The sequence below is a fragment of the Oryx dammah genome, unplaced genomic scaffold, assembly GCF_014754425.2.
Source record: "Oryx dammah isolate SB20612 unplaced genomic scaffold, SCBI_Odam_1.1 HiC_scaffold_20, whole genome shotgun sequence".
Lineage (NCBI taxonomy): Eukaryota > Metazoa > Chordata > Mammalia > Artiodactyla > Bovidae > Oryx > Oryx dammah.
Genome location: NW_024070204.1, coordinates 60,721,566 through 60,738,663, shown reverse-complemented (window position 1 = coordinate 60,738,663; position 17,098 = coordinate 60,721,566). Strand labels below are relative to the sequence as shown.

Below are 17,098 nucleotides of genomic sequence, written 5' to 3'. Positions count from 1 at the left end.
AGACCAGAAAACACTGACGGACGTACATTAAAAACCCTGGCAATCTGGGGATTCCTGATGCCAGCAAAGAGCCTTGTACAGCCCTCAGGGAGCTGTGAAGCCATTTTTCAAATATTCCCTGCTCACTTACTATTTGCCAGGTGTCACTGGAGTCCAATGAGACCAGTCTGACAGGTTGGTTTCAGGTACGACAGCCTTCCCTCCTCCTGATAAAAGGGCCTGATGCACCTGGAACTAGTTCTGCATTCTTTCTGACTTCAAAGGAGGACTGTTATCTAAAATTTATCTTAAAATGTTATCAAAGTCTTAACATTCTTTAAAAAATGACATCCGTTTGATAATAAGCCTGAATATGAGGGCCATACTTGGAATGACAGAGAACGAAGGCCAAGAATCTGCTCCTAGATGGTGCTGCTGAGGGGCTGAACCAACATTGGCAGCCTCTGGCATCTTTTATGTGAGAAGAATATATCCGTCTTTGTTTAAAGCTCTCTTAGTTTGGTTACTTACAATTAAATGCATTTCTAGGTGCTATCCAAGAAACTTGTAATAGAGGCCCTCCCTTCAAGGAGTTTGAGGTCTAAAGAAGACAGGCAAGAAACAAGTGTTTATGTGACCCAGGTTAATTAGCAGAGATCTAAAGGAATAGATGTGGAAGCAACTAATTGCAACTAGGGAAACAAAAATAGTCTTCAGAGTCTCAGGTGTGTGTGTGTGTATTAAAGACTAAGTAGAAAAAATAAACAACCCAATCAAAAAATGTGGGTTTGACCCCTGGTGGGGGAACTAAGATCCCACATCCCGTGGAACAACTAAGCCCAGAGCCACAACTAGAGAGTCTGTGCTGCAACGGGGCTTCCCAGGTGGCACTGTGGCAAAGAATGCAGGCGACACAAGAGACTTGAGTTCCATCCCTGGGCTGGGAAGATCCCCTGGAGCAGGAAATGGTAACCCACTCCAATGTTCTTTCCTGAAAAATTCCATGGACAGAGGAGCCTGATGGGCTATAATCCATGCAGTCACAGTCAGATACAAATCAAGTCTTGTCATCAAGAAAAAGGTAAACTATACTTAATAGACTTGTTTTAAGATGAGGGAATAAGTAAACTTATTTCTAAATAATTTTTCTTTAAATTGCTAATAAAACTTAAAAATGTGGCACTTTAATGACAAGATTCAGTCATATGGAACATTAAACACAGTATTTCTTTTGGAAAATATCTGGCTGCATGCATCTTAGTTTCAGCATGAGGGATCTTTCGTTGCAGCGCATGGACTCTTTAGTTGTGCCACACAGTCTTAGTTGCTCCCAGGCATGTGGGATCTTAGTTCCCCGACCAGGGACTGAACCCACATCCCTGCACTGCAAGGTGGATTCTTACCCACTGGACCACCAGGGAAGTCCCTATAGTACTTGCTACTCTCTAGTTGTGGTGCGTGGGCTTCTAATTGCAGTGGTTTCTCTTGTTGTGGAGCTTGGGCTCTAGGGTGAGTGGGCTTCAGTACTTGCGGTTCCCCAGCTCTGGAGCACAGGCTCAACAGTTGTGGCTCAAGGGCTTAGTTGCTCTGGAGCATGTGAGATCTTCCTGGATCAGGGATTGAACCTGTGTCCCCTGCACGGGCAGGCAAATTTTTATCACTGAACGAACAGGGATGCTTTTCCTTATTAAAAAAAAAACAAACCCAAAAAACAGATTGTGAAAGTAATTCCTGAGTAGTTGCTTGTTATGAACGTTTTAAATAAAACCATTCCTAATTTTCTGCTCACAGGTGCCCAACTGGGTACATCCTTCCAAACCTTTTCCTTTGCATCTCTACGTATGGACAAGCATGTATTTTAGATACATTCATGTATTTACCACTGTACACATATTTTGAAATTTTTATGATTTTTCATGTAATATATATTGAAGATTTTTTGTCATTATTAATTAGGAAAACTATTTTAGTATTTAGCTGAAAGGTAGATACTTTGATTTTTAAAGTGTCAACTAATGACTTCCTGTGGGGCTAACAACAAAACACTAGCTAAGGCCAGGTAACCATATACTATTAATAATAAGCACATTATCCCTAGTTCACGTTGCAAAGGGAAACATACCAAGAGGGAAAATTTTCAGGGGTGAGGAAGGGAGGCTTTTAAATGGGGGCAGTGGCTTCTGAGCCACTCACTGATCCTTCAGGCAACTTATCGGGATCCAATCCACCTTCAGTTCAATTCAGTCGCTCAGTTGTGTCCAACTCTTTGCGACTCCATGAATCACAGCACGCCAGGCTTCCCTGTCCATCACCAACTCCTGGAGTTCACTCAAACTCATGTCCATCGAGTTGGTGATGCCATCCAGCCATCTCATCCTCTGTCGTCCCCTTCTCCTCCTGCCCCCAATCCCTCCCATCATCAGAGTCTTTTCCAATGAGTCAACTCTTCGCATGAGGTGGCCAAAGTACTGGAGTTTCAGCTTTAGCATCAGTCCTTCCAAAGAACACCCAGGACTGATCTCCTTTAGAATGGACTGGTTGGATCTCCTTGCAGTCTGAGGGACTCTCAAGAGTCTTCTCCAACACCACAGTTCAAAAGCATCAATTCTTCGGCACTCAGCTTCTTCACAGTCCAACTCTCACCTCCATACATGACCACTGGAAAAACCATAGCCTTGACTAGACGGACCTTTGTTGGCAAAGTAATGTCTCTGCTTTTGAATATGCTATCTAGGTTGGTCATAACTTTTCTTCCAAGGAGTAAGCGTCTTTGAATTTCATGGCTGCAGTCACCATCTGCAGTGATTTTGGAGCCCCCCAAAATAAAGTCTGACACTGTTTCTACTGTTTTCCCATCTATTTCCCATGAAGTGATGGGACCAGATGCCATGATCTTCGTTTTCTGAATGTTGAGCTTTAAGCCAACTTTTTTCACTCTCCTCTTTCACTTTCATCAAGAGGCTTTTTAGTTCCTCTTCACTTTCTGCCATAAGGGTGGTATCATCTGCATATCTGAGGTTATTGATATTTCTCCTGCCAATCTTGATTCCAGCTTGTGTTTCTTCCAGTCCAGCGTTTCTCATGATGTACTCTGCATATAAGTTAAATAAGCAGGGTGACAACATACAGCCTTGACGTACTCCTTTTCCTATTTGGAACCAATCTGTTGTCCCATGTCCAGTTCTAACTGTTGCTTCCTGACCTGCATATAGGTTTCTCAAGAGGCAGGTCAGGTTCCTGACTTGTAAATCATTATCTGCCATTAACTAGCCTCATCAAAGGTATCACTGGTATTTTCTGTGAAGGGTTAGGAAAAAACTCATTATTCAAATCTGAAATTACTGAAATCCAAGTTTGGATTCAAACATGCCTTTCAGGCTTTGCCCACTTGGAGCAGCTCACAGTTAAAATGACAGAATCAGTGTATGTAATTCTATTTTGATTCATTCAATAAATATTTAAGTGTCTACTATGTAGAGGGCAGTATAAATGAAGTTTGGGGACTTCACTGGTGGCTCAGTGGTAAAGAATTTGCCTGCAATGCAGGAGACATTCAATAATTATCAATCAATGCAATAATTATAAATTGATTCAATAATTATTAGTCTGTGCAGGAGACATGGGTTTGAACCATTATTGAATTACTGAATCCAATAATTATCAATCAATCCAATAATTATCAATTGATGCAGGAGACACGGGTATGAACCCTGGTCTGGGAAGATCCCATATGCTGGGGACCAACTAAGCAGCTCACTCAGCGGCTGTGCCACAACAGTACTGAGTCTGTGCTCTAGAGCCAGGGAGTCACCACTACTGAAGCCCGCGCAGCCCCTGCAGCCTGAGCTCCACAAGAGAAGCCACCACAATAAGCCTTCACACTGAAACTAGTGAGTAGTCCCTGCTCTCTGCAACTAGAGAAAAGTCTGCACAGCAAAGAGGACCCAGCACAGCCAAAAATAAATAAATAAAAAGGAAGCTTCTAGCTTAAAAAAAAAAAAAAAAAAAAATGAAGTCTGAGGGAACTGACTCCCAGTTCAGTTACTAGGTGTGTGACCTTATAAAAATTATTTTTCTATGTCCCAGTTTCCTGATCTGTGAGACAAGGACATAACTAATGAGTCTGCAGTGCTGTTGTAAGACTTAAGTGAAATGCTGCATGCAAAGTCCCTGGAACATAGGAAGTGCTTAACAAATGTTGGCTGTCACCCTCTGCTCTTTCCTGCCAAGAGGATTTATTGAAGCCAACATAGAAACATGTAAAACAATTCATATTTGTGAATTCAGGCATAAAAACATCCACAAAGAATCTGTCAATTAGCTTTTGTTGCAGATTATAATCAGAATTTGATTTTCAGTCTATATAAAGAAAAATTCTTTCAACCAGGAATCAACCAGTCCTGATTTGAATTTGATTCTGTAATGATCTATTTTTTTAAAAAAATATTTATTTTTATGTACTTGGCTGCTCCAGGTCTCCGTTATGGCACTCATGATCTCCAGTCTTCCTGACAGCATGTAGGGTCTTTTAGTTGTGGCATCTGGGCATCTAGTTCCCTGATTAGGGATCAGACCTGGGCCTCCTGCCCTTGGGAGCAAGAATACTGGAGTGGGTTGCCATTTCCTTCTCCAGGGGATCTTTCTCACCTGGGGACTGAACCCACATTTCCCGCAATGGCAGGTGCAAACTTTTTTTTCTGAACTACTTAAGAGTAAGTTACATGTATTATGCTCCTCTACCCGTAATTACTTGTATTCCTAAACCCACGAACATTCTCTTCTGAAATCAGAGTTATAAACTATAGGAAATTTAACATGAATATACTTTTATCTATCATCTACAGTCCACTTTTATCAACTGACCCAGTACTATCCTTTACTACATTTTCTCCCGTATTAAATCTACACCAGAATTGCCTATTGCATTTAGCTGTCACAGCTCAGTAAATAATACTTGATATGATGGTTTTTTTTGAGCTTCCCTGGTGGCTCAGTCAGTAAAGAATCCACCTGCAATGCTGGAGACCCAGGTTTGATCCCTGGATCAGGAAGACCTTTTGGAAAAGGAACTGGCAATCCACTACAGTATCCTTGCCTGGGAAATCCCATGGACAGAGGAGCCTGGAGCCGGTTACAGTCCATGGGGTTGCAAAAGAGTTGGACACGACTTACCACCACAGCCATGTTTTCATTTTACAAAAACGAGCTGTTCAAAATAGATCAGAAAATTAAACTTGTACTACAAAAAATGCAGCTGATTTAAGTTGCTCAGCATTTCACACACACACACAAGTTATTTTAGTAATGCTATTTATACAGTTCCAAAGAATTCAGCAAAACAATCTTCCAGTCTCAAAGGAGATATCCAAGAACAAGAAAGACCTAACTTCATTAACCTTATTAAATATAAAGGCGATGAAAATCAGGTTCAATCAAACTGTTGAGCCGTATTTCGTGCATCCTGCGACACTACCGCAGATAATTGGCACAGGTCCATAAAGACGAGCTGGAAAGTGGTCACTGTACTGACTTACCTTTCTGGCGTTCGTGGGAACATTACGGGGAGGGAGGGAAAGGGAAATCTTTCCTTTTCACTCGATGAATTTCTGTACTGTTTGGACTTTTTGACAGTGCGCACGCATTTCTTATTTAATGATAAAACAAAATAGGGGAAGAAAGGAAAAGAAAAACTAGAGGGCGGGCTGGATTCTTAATGTGCGGGGTTATAACCTGAACCTCAAAGTTCATCTGTTTGTACTTTGATTTCCTCGCCTGAAGAGATGATGGTGACCCTTCCTTTAAAAGGTCAGAAAGGTTAAATATCACCAAACTACTATTTGAGGGAGGAACAGCCAACAGAAATTCTTCTGACAGGTGAGAAAAAGCTCTCATGTGAACTGGCCAGCAGTTCTAAAGTTAACGGACCGCTCTGAACACCAGAAACTCAGGCGGAACCTTCCCGGGTCCTAGAGCATTTATCCCGCAGCGGGGAACGGCGGAGCCAATGAGAGCTGCCGCGGGAGCGCGGACTGCACCGAGGCGGGCGTTCCGGGCTGTCGGCCGCCGGGCCCCGCGCGCACCGGGGAGGATCCGGGCACCGGCCGGGCGGGCGCAGGGAGAGAGCGGCTCCGGAAGCGGGAGCCCGATCGGTCCCTTACCGAGCGCTGGGCACATCCACCGGCCCGAGGCCGCTGCCGCCGTGGCCGGCTAGCACGTCCCCGCCGTATTTCTCCTCCATCCCGGGCATCAGGAGCCGCCGCCGCCGCTGCCGCCGCCGCTACCCCCGCGGCGGGGTCTCCTCATGTCTCTCCGCTCCGCGGAACAGCGGGCGCGGGCGCGTCACTCCCCCATGGCAACGGCCCCGTCAGGTCTCCGCAGGCCAGATGGCCGCCGCCGCCGCTATCCCCGGCTCACAAGCACGCGTGCGTGGGGACTAGGCCACGGACAGTTCCGGGGGCGCCAGCTTTCCCGGAGGCTCACCGGAGCGGACGGCACCAGGCCACGTCATCAGGCCCAGCAGCCCTCACTCTCGGGGCGGGAGGGCCCGGTCCTGCGCCTGCGCACTGCAAAACACTCGCCACCCCCCCTCCCCTCCCCAAGGCTCCTCCTACCGCGGGGCTTTGAATGGAGTTCTCGCCCCCCCGCATCTGCCCCTCCCGTTGATGAAGCCTGAGCACATGCCTGTCCCTGCAGCGCCACCTATGGGCCGTAAGAACTACAACGAGTTCTGCAGCGGAGAGAGGAGACAGAAAATGCCCCTCTTGTGATGAAATATTAATAGACTAGAATTTCTTTTAAATTCTGGTTTTAAAACTTGTTTCCTGGCACATCAGTAAACCTGGGCAGGTAGGACAAGGCTTTATTAGGGTTATTTTTCTGTTGCTAAAAAGTTAAGAAAATGGGCTTCAGTGCCTGTCTTTGAATGTCAACTCTGCCACTTACTGTCACTTGGCCTCTCTATACCTCAGTTTTCTTATCTGCAAAGCAAGAATAGTAATATCTATGTCATAGGGTTGTTGGGAGGATTGTAAGTGTTAATACGTGGTGTCTATAACAGTGAATGGTATATAGTAATCAAACATTAGCTATTATTTATAGGGAAATTTGAAGACTGGGATATGGAGATAAAAATGGGGTTTTTGAGCAGTGTAAATTATGGTTAGTTTACAATGTTCCAATTAATTCAAATATATTGATACATAGAGTCTTAGAAACCTTTTAGAGAATGAGGAGTCATAGTCTCTGCCTCCCGGGACTTCATAATCTATTGTGGAAAATATTTAGCAATTTGAGAGCAAGACCTGGTTGGCAACATTACACCTTAAACGCACAAATTCTAAGGGTTCCCAAAAAAAGTGTAATAGGGGTGTAACCAGAGAAGACTCACAGATAGAAGCTAATCTGGAACCTAAGCTTTGGATATATGAGGAAAACATTGTGGGAAGATATGTCCTAAGTGTAGAACAAAGAAGAAGGCGTGAACGTTACTTTAAATTTTTATTTATTTGTTTGTTTGTTTATTTATGGCTGTGCTGGGTCTTCACTGCTGCGCAGACTTTTCTCTCGTTGGGGAGAGCAGGGGCTGTTCTCTGGTTGCAGTGAACCGGCTTCTCATTGCAGTGGCCTCTCATTGCGTAGCATGGGCTCTAGGGTGCGAGGGGAAGGCAGGAACTTTAAAAGCTAAGGATGCATATTTTCCCATTTGAGGCAAAGAAGAGAGCAAAGATACAAGACTCCATCAGTGAATTGGGTTTTAAATTCAGGATGTTTGTTTATTGAATTTGTACAAAAACATCCATATCTTTTACCTGGGTTAGGTGATAGTCATTGACTCAGAGTGGAGTAGATCAGGTAAAGCTGAACAAAGAATGACTTTCTTGCTTCACTTTCTTGAAGTGACTTTTTTGTAGCATTTTTTTTTCTTGTAGCAATTTCTTTGCAGAATTGTTATTTTCTAATCCAGATGGCGGTGGTAACAACTAGCTATCTTGTTTTTCTAGAACTGATTCCATTCCTTTGGAGTTCAGAGAACTAGGTAAAATGACATGTATACATTAAGATTAATTTCTATCCCAAGCTGAGCTTGAATTCAGTTGATATTTGATTTGGTTAGAACTAGGACACTTTTCTTTTAGGCTGATGTGTTTCCCGCTTTTTTTTTTTTTTTTTTCTGTAGTGGAAGGAAAAGCGACTCTTTTCTTTCCTCCTACTCACTTCTCAGCCCAGTCCAACCTGGCTTCTACGTTCACCATTCCTTTGAAGCAGCTCTCTCATGGGTATTTTTGAGCTACATATTACCTTACCTCTCTCTAACTTTCATCATAGTTGATCTCTCCCTCTTCTGCAAACAGTCTCTTTCCTTGGTTTCCAGAGCCCCACATTTGATTGTCAACAGAAGTTCATGTTCTCCCAAACTCATGATCTCTCCACTAAACCTGATCCTCTGTTGATGTTTCTCCCTCATTGAATGGCGCCATTTACTTAGTTTAGTAAACCAAAAAACTCAGGTATCATCCTTAACACCTCCCCTTCCTTACGGTCTGTATCCAACATCGAAGTCGTGTCATTTTTTTACCTTCTCAGTATTTCTTGAATCAATCCAAAATTTTCCATCCTCATAGCCACCTTCTAGTCTAATTACCATGGTGTTTTATTTAGACGGCTACAATAACCCCCTTACTAGTCTTTCCAAGTTCTCCCTTTTCTGCAGTCTTGTTTTCCACATTCTGCCACAGTAATAACAATCTCTTCCAGCTGCAAATCTCATGCACTGTCTGCCCCACCCGACTCTGTTCTCCAGCCTTCCAGTGGCTTCCCATTACTCTTTTCTTAAAGATTTTATTTATTTATTTTGACTGTGCTGTGTCTTTGCTGCATCGTGCAGGCTTTCTCTGGTTGCGGTGAGTGGGGGCTACTCTGCTGCAGTACACAGGCTTCTCGTTGCAGTGGCTTCTCTTGTTGTGGAGCACAGGCTCCAGGCACCTAAGCTTCAGTAGTTATGGAACATGGGCTTAGTTGCCCCGAGGTATGCGGGGTCTTCCTGGACCAGGGGTGGAACTAATGTCCTCTGCGTTGGCAGACGGATTCCTATCCATTGTGACTTTCCATCCCTCTTAACACAAGCTCAGTGGTAAAGAATCTATCTGCCTGCCAATGCAGGAGACCCAGGTTCGGGTTCAGTCTCTGGGTCGGGAAGATCCTCTGGGGGAGGAAATGGCAATCCTCTCCAGTATTCTTGCCTGGAAAATTCCAAGGACAGAGGAGCCTGGTGGGCTACAGTCCATGGGGTCTCAAAGAATTGGACACAACTGAGCACACAGGGTTTAAGACAAAATCAAACCATTAACGTGGCCAGCAACATCCTGTATGGGCTTGCCCTAATCTATCTTTTCAGCTTTATCTCATTTCAAGCTGCCCTCTACTCTCAGGATCCCAGTCATCAGTTGTGCTGTTTATTTTCTAATATAAGACTTTTCTCAGACCAATTTTCATGTGTAGAATGCACCCCATCTCAACCTTTGATTGCTAAGATCCTACTCATTCCTTTTGCTTCAGGTTGAGTTTCTCTAGGAAACAGACTCTGAGAGATGGAGTTTAGTGTGCAAGATACTTTTTAAGGAGTGCTTTTGGGACCAACAGCTGCAAAGGGGAGGGAAAAGAAACAGCTGGGTAGGAGAAGTTGCGAAGTGGTGCACACCAGCAAAAGCCACAGTAAACCTCACAGATGCATCTGGAGCTAAAATGGTTCTTGAGAAATACGTTACAGTTTTTTTTTTTTCCCCGAATAAAGTCTTTTATAGGTTCAAGATTCATCCAAGATCATGAATTGCATTTAATTGTCATGTCTCATTAGTTTTATTTTATCTGGAACAGTTCCTGGTCTCTCCTTTTTTTCATGACCTTGACATTTTTGAAGTGAATGGGACAATTGCTTTGCAGAATGTCTGTCAGTTTGTGTTTGCCTGATGTTTCCTCATGACTGGATTTTAGGTATGCATTTTTGGCAGGAATAGCACAGAAGTGATTCTGTATTCCTCTTGTTGCATTACATCAGAAGGGACATGATGTTGATTTGTCTCATTAACTGGTAAAAAGTTAGCTTTTATCATTTGATAAGAAGACATCTGCTAGATTTTTCAGTGTAATGTTATTGAGTGAGTGTTTTGTCTGGAGATACTTTGAGACCATGTTAAAATTCTGTTTTTGATCACACTTTCAGTCATTTGTATTAGTATTCATTTTGTTCCTCGATCAAAACAGTTTTTACTATAAAGTTTGCTACATGCTAACCATCTGTTCCATCATCTTGTCTACATTTATTATTTGACCTTCTACTGTAAGGTAAAAATTTCCTGTACTGCCCCCAATATATCTGTCTTAGTATTGTTAAGTTCATGGGTTCCTGTTTTATTAAATGGATTATAATCCATTGCTGTGACTCTTTTGATGCTAAATTGTCCCAAATTAAGCCACTGGTTTTTGTACTGTTCTGAAATATTCCTATCAATCTTTCAGAATTTCCATATTTTTTGGTATAAGAGGTTCCAAATTTATTATATACTTTCCCTAATTTAGCTCTGGAATTAGCCATTCCTCCAAGGAGCTCTGGTTCCTTTTGAGGAGAGTGGTATTTAGAAACCGAGGTCTGTATGGGGCTTCCCTGGCAGTCCCATAGACTCAGTGCTTCTACTGCAGGGGGCCTGGGTTCCATCCCTGGTTGGGTAACTAAGATTGGGTATGTCATGGCCAAAAAAAGAAACCAAGGCGTGAAGTGATTCCAAAGAGAGAGATAAATGCCGTATGATATCACTTACATGTTGAATCTAAAATACAACACAAACGAACCTATCCGTGAAACAGAAACAGAATCACGTGGTGAATACATCTGTAGTCACCACGGGGGATGAGGGAGGGAGAGGGATGGATCAGGAGTTTGGGATTAGCGGATGCAAAGTAGTATATATAGAATGGATAAACATAAGGTCCTACTGTACAGCACACAGAACTGTATTCAAAATCCTGCAATAAACTATAATGAAAAAGAATATATATTTTATATATTCTTTCTACATAGACTATATGGGCTTCCCAGGGGGTGCGGTGGTAAAGAATCCACCTACAATGCAAGAAACCCAGGTTTGATCCCTGGGTTGGAAAGATACCCTGGAAGAGGAAATGGCAACCCACTCCAGTATTCCTGCCTGGGAAATCTCATGGACAGAGAAACTTGGTGGACTACAGTCCATGGGGTTGGAAAGAGTCAGACATGACTAAGCGTGCATGCAAAAATAGAATATATGTGTGTATATATACATATATCTGAGTCATTTTACAATAGTAATTAACACAATATTATAAATCCACTATACTTCAATAAAACAAAGACCAAGGTCTAGGTGTTGGGTATCGCGTTGCTGCTGGTGCACTCATTGCTGGTTTGACTTCTCAGTGGACAGAGTTAGGAATTATGTATGTACATATATACACAACTAGGTGTGTGTTTTTGTACCTAAGTATATTTTTCTATTTATCATACACCAGAAACCAAAAGTTCATACTGATACTTCCAAGTGCAAGCCAATTTTAGATGTTTTTATCCTAGACTTTCCCCTTTCTATGTCTGTATCTCTCTTCCCTGAGGGTAAAAAACCTGGCTCCCAAAAAAGATTATGTAAACTGTCCAAAATTATGTAACAGGTAAGGCAAGACTCCCGACTAACTGGGCAAAGTGCACCCTAGGGTCAGTTGTTTGGCTCCTCTCTTCTGCTTGCACGAGTGACGACTGTTCCCGTGATGTAAGCGAGCCTGATGCGGGGAGGGCCTCTTTTGTAAGCCACCTCTAGGAATCTGGATCAAAGAATATGGCGGCCATCGTCCTGCGGAGCAAATTAGTGGCTGCTTTCTTCCTTCTAATGGTACTTGTTGAGTGCTTACTTTGTGTAGGTCCAATTCTAGGTACTTGTTGGTTTCCCTGAAGCAAACTCTGAAATGAGGATTTGTGAAAGTGTTCCCAGGAAAAACTGGTAGGAGTGTGGGAAGGTGGGACAGGAAAGAAAGATGAGCAGGAAGTGAGAGCAGGTTCACTTCCACTGGGGAGCTTGGATATTGTGAAGGCCCCACTTCAGAGAGTCCTGGTTGGGGTAAGGTGTCTTGGTCCACCTGCACCGCGGTAACAAAACACTGTAAACTCAGTGGTTTTATAAATAAACAATGGAATTTACTTCTCACAGTTCTGGAGGCTGGGATTTTCACGATCAAGGTGCTGGCAGATTCGGTATCTGGTGAAAGCCATCCTCCCAGTTTATAGGCAGTGCGTTTTCACTGTGCCCTCAAGTGGTAGAAGGAGAGAGTAATTCTCTAGGGTCCTTTTTTACAAGGATATTAATCCAAATCATGGCCTAATAACTTCCCTAAAGCCCACCTCTCAATTCCATCACCTTGGGGTTTAGGATTTCAGTGTGTGCATTCTGAGGGAGACACAACATTGAGACCATAGTATATAGGAATGAGGATATTTCAGGAGTAGTTCACCGACAAAGAGAGGAAGGTGCTGGCTGGCTGTTAGGAGTGCTCCTGGCGTGTGTAAGGATAGGAAGGGGATCAAGGGGGCATGGGCAAGGGACTTATTGATGATAATGTCCACTGCAAGACTACAAATATTTTGATCATTTCCCACATTATATGGTCTACCTTTTCAAGGTTGAAATCAGAAACCTCACATTCCCAGACTTCCTTCCACCTGGGGTTTGGGAATGTGACCTGGGTTTTTCACCACTCAGACTATCCAGGCATAACTTGACCTCAGCTGAGGAGGCAGTAAGTTGAGAGTTGATGTTCTACTTGGGAAAAAGGACCCAGTACTTTGGAAGAGTGGCAGCTGAGCGTCTGGTGTGTGTCTGGTGTGTGTCCATTTCTGAGTGTCCTTGGTGCCAAGTGGCCATGGCATTGGTGTTTTGGGCAGAATGGCCTTCATGATATGGTTGGACCTTGTTTTTGGCTGCCTAGCTTCAGAGCGTGGCTCTCTGGTCCTCCAAGAAGTTCTGTGATTTACCCAATACCCCTCAATAAATTCCTGCCTAAACTAGTCAGAATGGAGGTTGCTGTTGGTAATTAGATCACTGAATGGTACAGGTGATATGGCAGCAACCCTTTAAGAACAGTAATCAGCTCATAGATTTTGTGAGTGCATTTTATTTCACTCACAGTGTGAGTGGGGAACACTATGATGCTTATAAAAATCAACTCCTAAAATGTTGCACCATAGTCGAGAAAGCTGCCCCAAACTCATCAGATGACTTCATTGATGTCAAACATATTCTTGTCGTCTATTTGAAAGTGGGAAAAGGAAACGAGACAATGCTCAGTAATTCCTTATCCTTCCTGACCAGGTAGGAAGAAGAAGGAAAGTGTGTGTGTGCCCTGGAATTGTAAGGGAGGTACTGAATTTGCAATACAAATGCTAAGCTATAATAGGAAGCACTGGATATTTTTAAGGTCTGAGGTTCTATCAGTTAGGCACATTAGTGTGTAATCTCTTTAGCAGACATTAACAGTGGGCAGCTAAAAATGAAAAACACTGTAGGAATGATTGGGAGGATGCAAATGAGGAGAAGGAGGGAAATAATTGCTATTTTGACATTTTCAACTAGCAGAACAGTGGATCTAGAAGTTTCATCATAATTATGTCCCAAGTTTTTCAAGAATTTATCCTGCCATTCATCCACACATATACCCGGTAATCATAAAGGAAATATTCACTCAAGGCCTCCTATGTGCCGGTACCAATTATATCCCAGAATGGAGAAAAATACGGTGTTACCCCTCTTCTCAAACTGATTGGAAATTTAACTGGGAGAAACACACTGTGGAAAGAAAACTTACACAAAGAAATTTGTTGGAAGGCAATTCTTTAGGGGTCTGTTGTGGTTTGCATGTCTTCTCAGCAGGAGCACGGATAGCTCTTGCCCCAGACTGTTTTCAAGCATGTTTGTATAGCAAACAACCTTGGGAGATAGAGATGATATCTCCCTCTGAAACAGAGGGAAGATTTGTTTGCTGCCTGGTGGCTCAGATAGTAAAGAATCTGCTTGCAATGCAAGAGAGCTGCATTTGATCCCTGGGTCGGAAAGATCCCTGGAGAATGGAATGGCAATTCACTCCAGTATTCTTGCCTGGAGAATTCCATGGATAGAGGAGCCTGGCGGGCTACAGTCCATGGGGTCACATAGAGTTGGACATGACTGAATGACTAACACATAACAAAGATACCGCTTCCCTCTAGGACAAGGTTGGGCTAGCAGCTCTATTAAAATATGGGGGTTTCCCAAACCCTCACTTGCATGTGAGCATCCATCTAGGCTAACATGCATCATCTCCATGGGATTTGGGAGTGGAGGAGACAAGACAACGTGATGCAAACCTGAGGTCCATGCTCCCTGCATTTTTGGATACCCCCAAAGAAAAATAAAAGGACAAAGATTTTGGACAATTTTATGAGTTAAAATATTGTATATCACTGGTATTTTAATTAAAGCAAAACTTTTTTTCACCATTGAGTTTGAACATCTGTTGACATATTTCTTGACTCTTCTGCTTCATTTTCAAGTGCATGGAAATTGTTTTCTGACCTTTCTCATTTTTCTCTTAAGGGACTTATCTAAAGAAATTCCTTTGACTCTAATTCCAGTTTGGATTCTTTGCCTGGGCCATGTTGAGGTATAATTTCTACACTGTCTTCTGTATTTTCTGAACCACCACTTGTTGATGCCACATTAGTCTTTGATCTTACCTTATTCATGATGGCTGGGTGGTTGGCCAGTGGAAACTAGACGAGGAAGAAGTCAGAAAGGTCAAACTCGAAAGATGGCTGGAGAAAGCTCATCTGTTGTCAGCTGTGCTGACATATTCTGGTAGAATCCCTGTGCTAGATGACCATGTCATCACACAATTCCCCTATTCCGGAACAGTCAGCGACTGACTCCTGTGTTCCCAGACTATGTAAAGTTTCAACCTCCCTTTTCTCTCCTTAATTTGGTTCTGTCTTTCCTTTCCCATCCAACTTCATCCCTGTCTTTTCCATTCCACTGCATCTGGGCTCAAAGTTGCTTCAAGACCCCAAAGCCTTTAGTGGCTCCTTATTTGGAGACTCGATTGTACATTAGATTGGAAATGTCTTAGAGCATGGTTAGATTTGGACTTTAATCCACTTTAAAAAGTGTCATTAATTATGAAAGAAGTGCAAATTAAAACAGGAAATATGCTGTGGCGGGCATAGACATGTGTGTCCCAGATCCCACTTCAAGGTGGGACTTGCTGTCCAGCTGGCTGCTTGCAGTCCTCAATTGTGACTCCTTTTGGGTGCCCTCATTCTACGGGTGGTCTGCAATCATGCTGACCGAGGCCGGGTTCCAGGGCTTTGCCATTGTGTCTCAATGCTCTTTAACTCTGATCGATCATATGCACCCCAGAGCACATCCTGGGGTTGAGGTTCCGAGCAGGTTAGATTGAAGTTCCACTTTTCTCTCTGCCCAGTCCTGCTTCCCTCCCACTCTATCCCATAGGTGTCGACGCTTCATAAATACTTTGGTGCAAATTCCAAACCAGTGTCTGCACCTGGAGAACCCAACCTGCGTCAGACCCTTTTAAAACATTCACATCAGCAATTAAAATGGGCAAATCTAGGCCTTTCCTAAATTCTTCAGCATGTTTATTATTATTTAAAAATTTTCTGTTTATTTATGCCTGTGCTGAGTCTTTGCTATTGTGTGTGGACTTTCTCTTGCCTGAAAAATCCCATGGACAGAGGAGCCTGGTGGGCTGCAGTCCATGGGGTCGCTAGGAGTCGGACATGACTGAGCGACTTCATTTTCACTTTTCCTTTCATGCATTGGAGAAGGAAATGGCAAGCCACTCCAGTGTTCTTGCCTGGAGAATTCCAGGGACGGGGGCGCCTGGTGGGCTGCCGTCTACAGGGTCGCACAGAGTCGGACACAACTAAGCGACTTAGCAGTGGACTTTCTCTAATTGTGGCAGGTGGGGGCCTCTCATTTGCCATGGCTTCTGTAGTTGTGGAGCACAGGCTCTGGGATGCATGGGCTCAGTAGTTTTGGCTAATGGGCTTAGCTGCCTCATGGCATGTACGATCTTCCCAGGCCAGGGGCTGAACCTGTGTCCCCTCCGTTGCAAAGTGAATTCTTAACCACTGGATCACCAGGGAAGCCCAGCATGCTTATTGTCAACTAAAGTTCAATATTTGCTTACCAGTTTTTTCTTTTGATATAAAATTTACGTACAATGAAATACACACATATTAACTGTACATTTGCTGAGTTTTGACAAATATTTGTAACCCACACCTCTATGGAGCTATGGGCTGTTCCCATCACCCCTCAAAGTTCCTTCATGTCTCTTCTCAATCAATCTGACTTCCAACAGAGGAAAAAGCTACTTTCATTTTATCCCCCACCATACAGTAGATTAGCCTATTCTAGAACTATACATAAGTGTAATCCTGCCACAGTTCTCTTTTGAGAAAGGCTTCTTCACTCAGCATAATGTTTTTAAGAGTCTTCATAGTTGCTTCATAGATTGGTAGTTTATTATTTTTTCTTGCTGTGTGTTTTGGTACTTTTGGTTCAGTGTATGAATTAACAGTTTATTCATTCTCTTACTGATGGATACCTGGGTTGCTCCAGTTTTGGGTATTGTGAATAAAACTGCTTTAAACATACTTGTACAGGTCTTTGTGTAGAAAGGTGTTTTTTCTTGGGAGTAGAATTGCCAAGTCACAGAGTAGGTGTATGTTCTAGTTTATTAAGAACATGCCAGCCTTTGTTCCAAAGTAGCTGTTTTGTTTTACAGGCTTACTGCACCTTATGAGTTCTGGTTGCTACACATCATCTGGTTGGTGGTATCAATCATTCAATTGTAACTGTTTACAATTCTGATAGGTATATAGTGATATCTCATTTAATTTACGTTTCCCCAAAGACTAATAAGAAGTTGAGTGCTTTTTCATTTGCTTATTGGCCATTTTTCTGCTGAGAAGTATCTATTTGAGTATTTCACCCAATTTTTCATTGGGTGATTTGTATTTTTAAACTGAGTTGTAGGAATTTTT

At 43.0% G+C, this 17,098-nt stretch overlaps 1 protein-coding gene and 1 long non-coding RNA gene across 2 annotated transcripts in view; one reads left to right on the top strand and one right to left on the bottom strand.

Annotated features, from left to right (window-relative positions):
* Positions 1-5,260, top strand: part of LOC120879606 — a 46,898-nt gene extending 41,638 nt beyond the window's left edge. The window contains exon 3 of the long non-coding RNA XR_005724837.1: positions 4,957-5,260. This is a non-coding gene — a long non-coding RNA (uncharacterized LOC120879606). The remainder of the gene's footprint in view (positions 1-4,956) is intronic.
* Positions 1-6,508, bottom strand: part of SLC30A5 (solute carrier family 30 member 5) — a 34,098-nt gene extending 27,590 nt beyond the window's left edge. The window contains exon 1 of the mRNA XM_040262650.1: positions 6,138-6,508. Within this exon, the coding sequence (XP_040118584.1) occupies positions 6,138-6,226 (89 nt within the window). The 5' untranslated portion in view covers positions 6,227-6,508. The remainder of the gene's footprint in view (positions 1-6,137) is intronic.
* Positions 6,509-17,098: the final 10,590 nt, after the last annotated feature.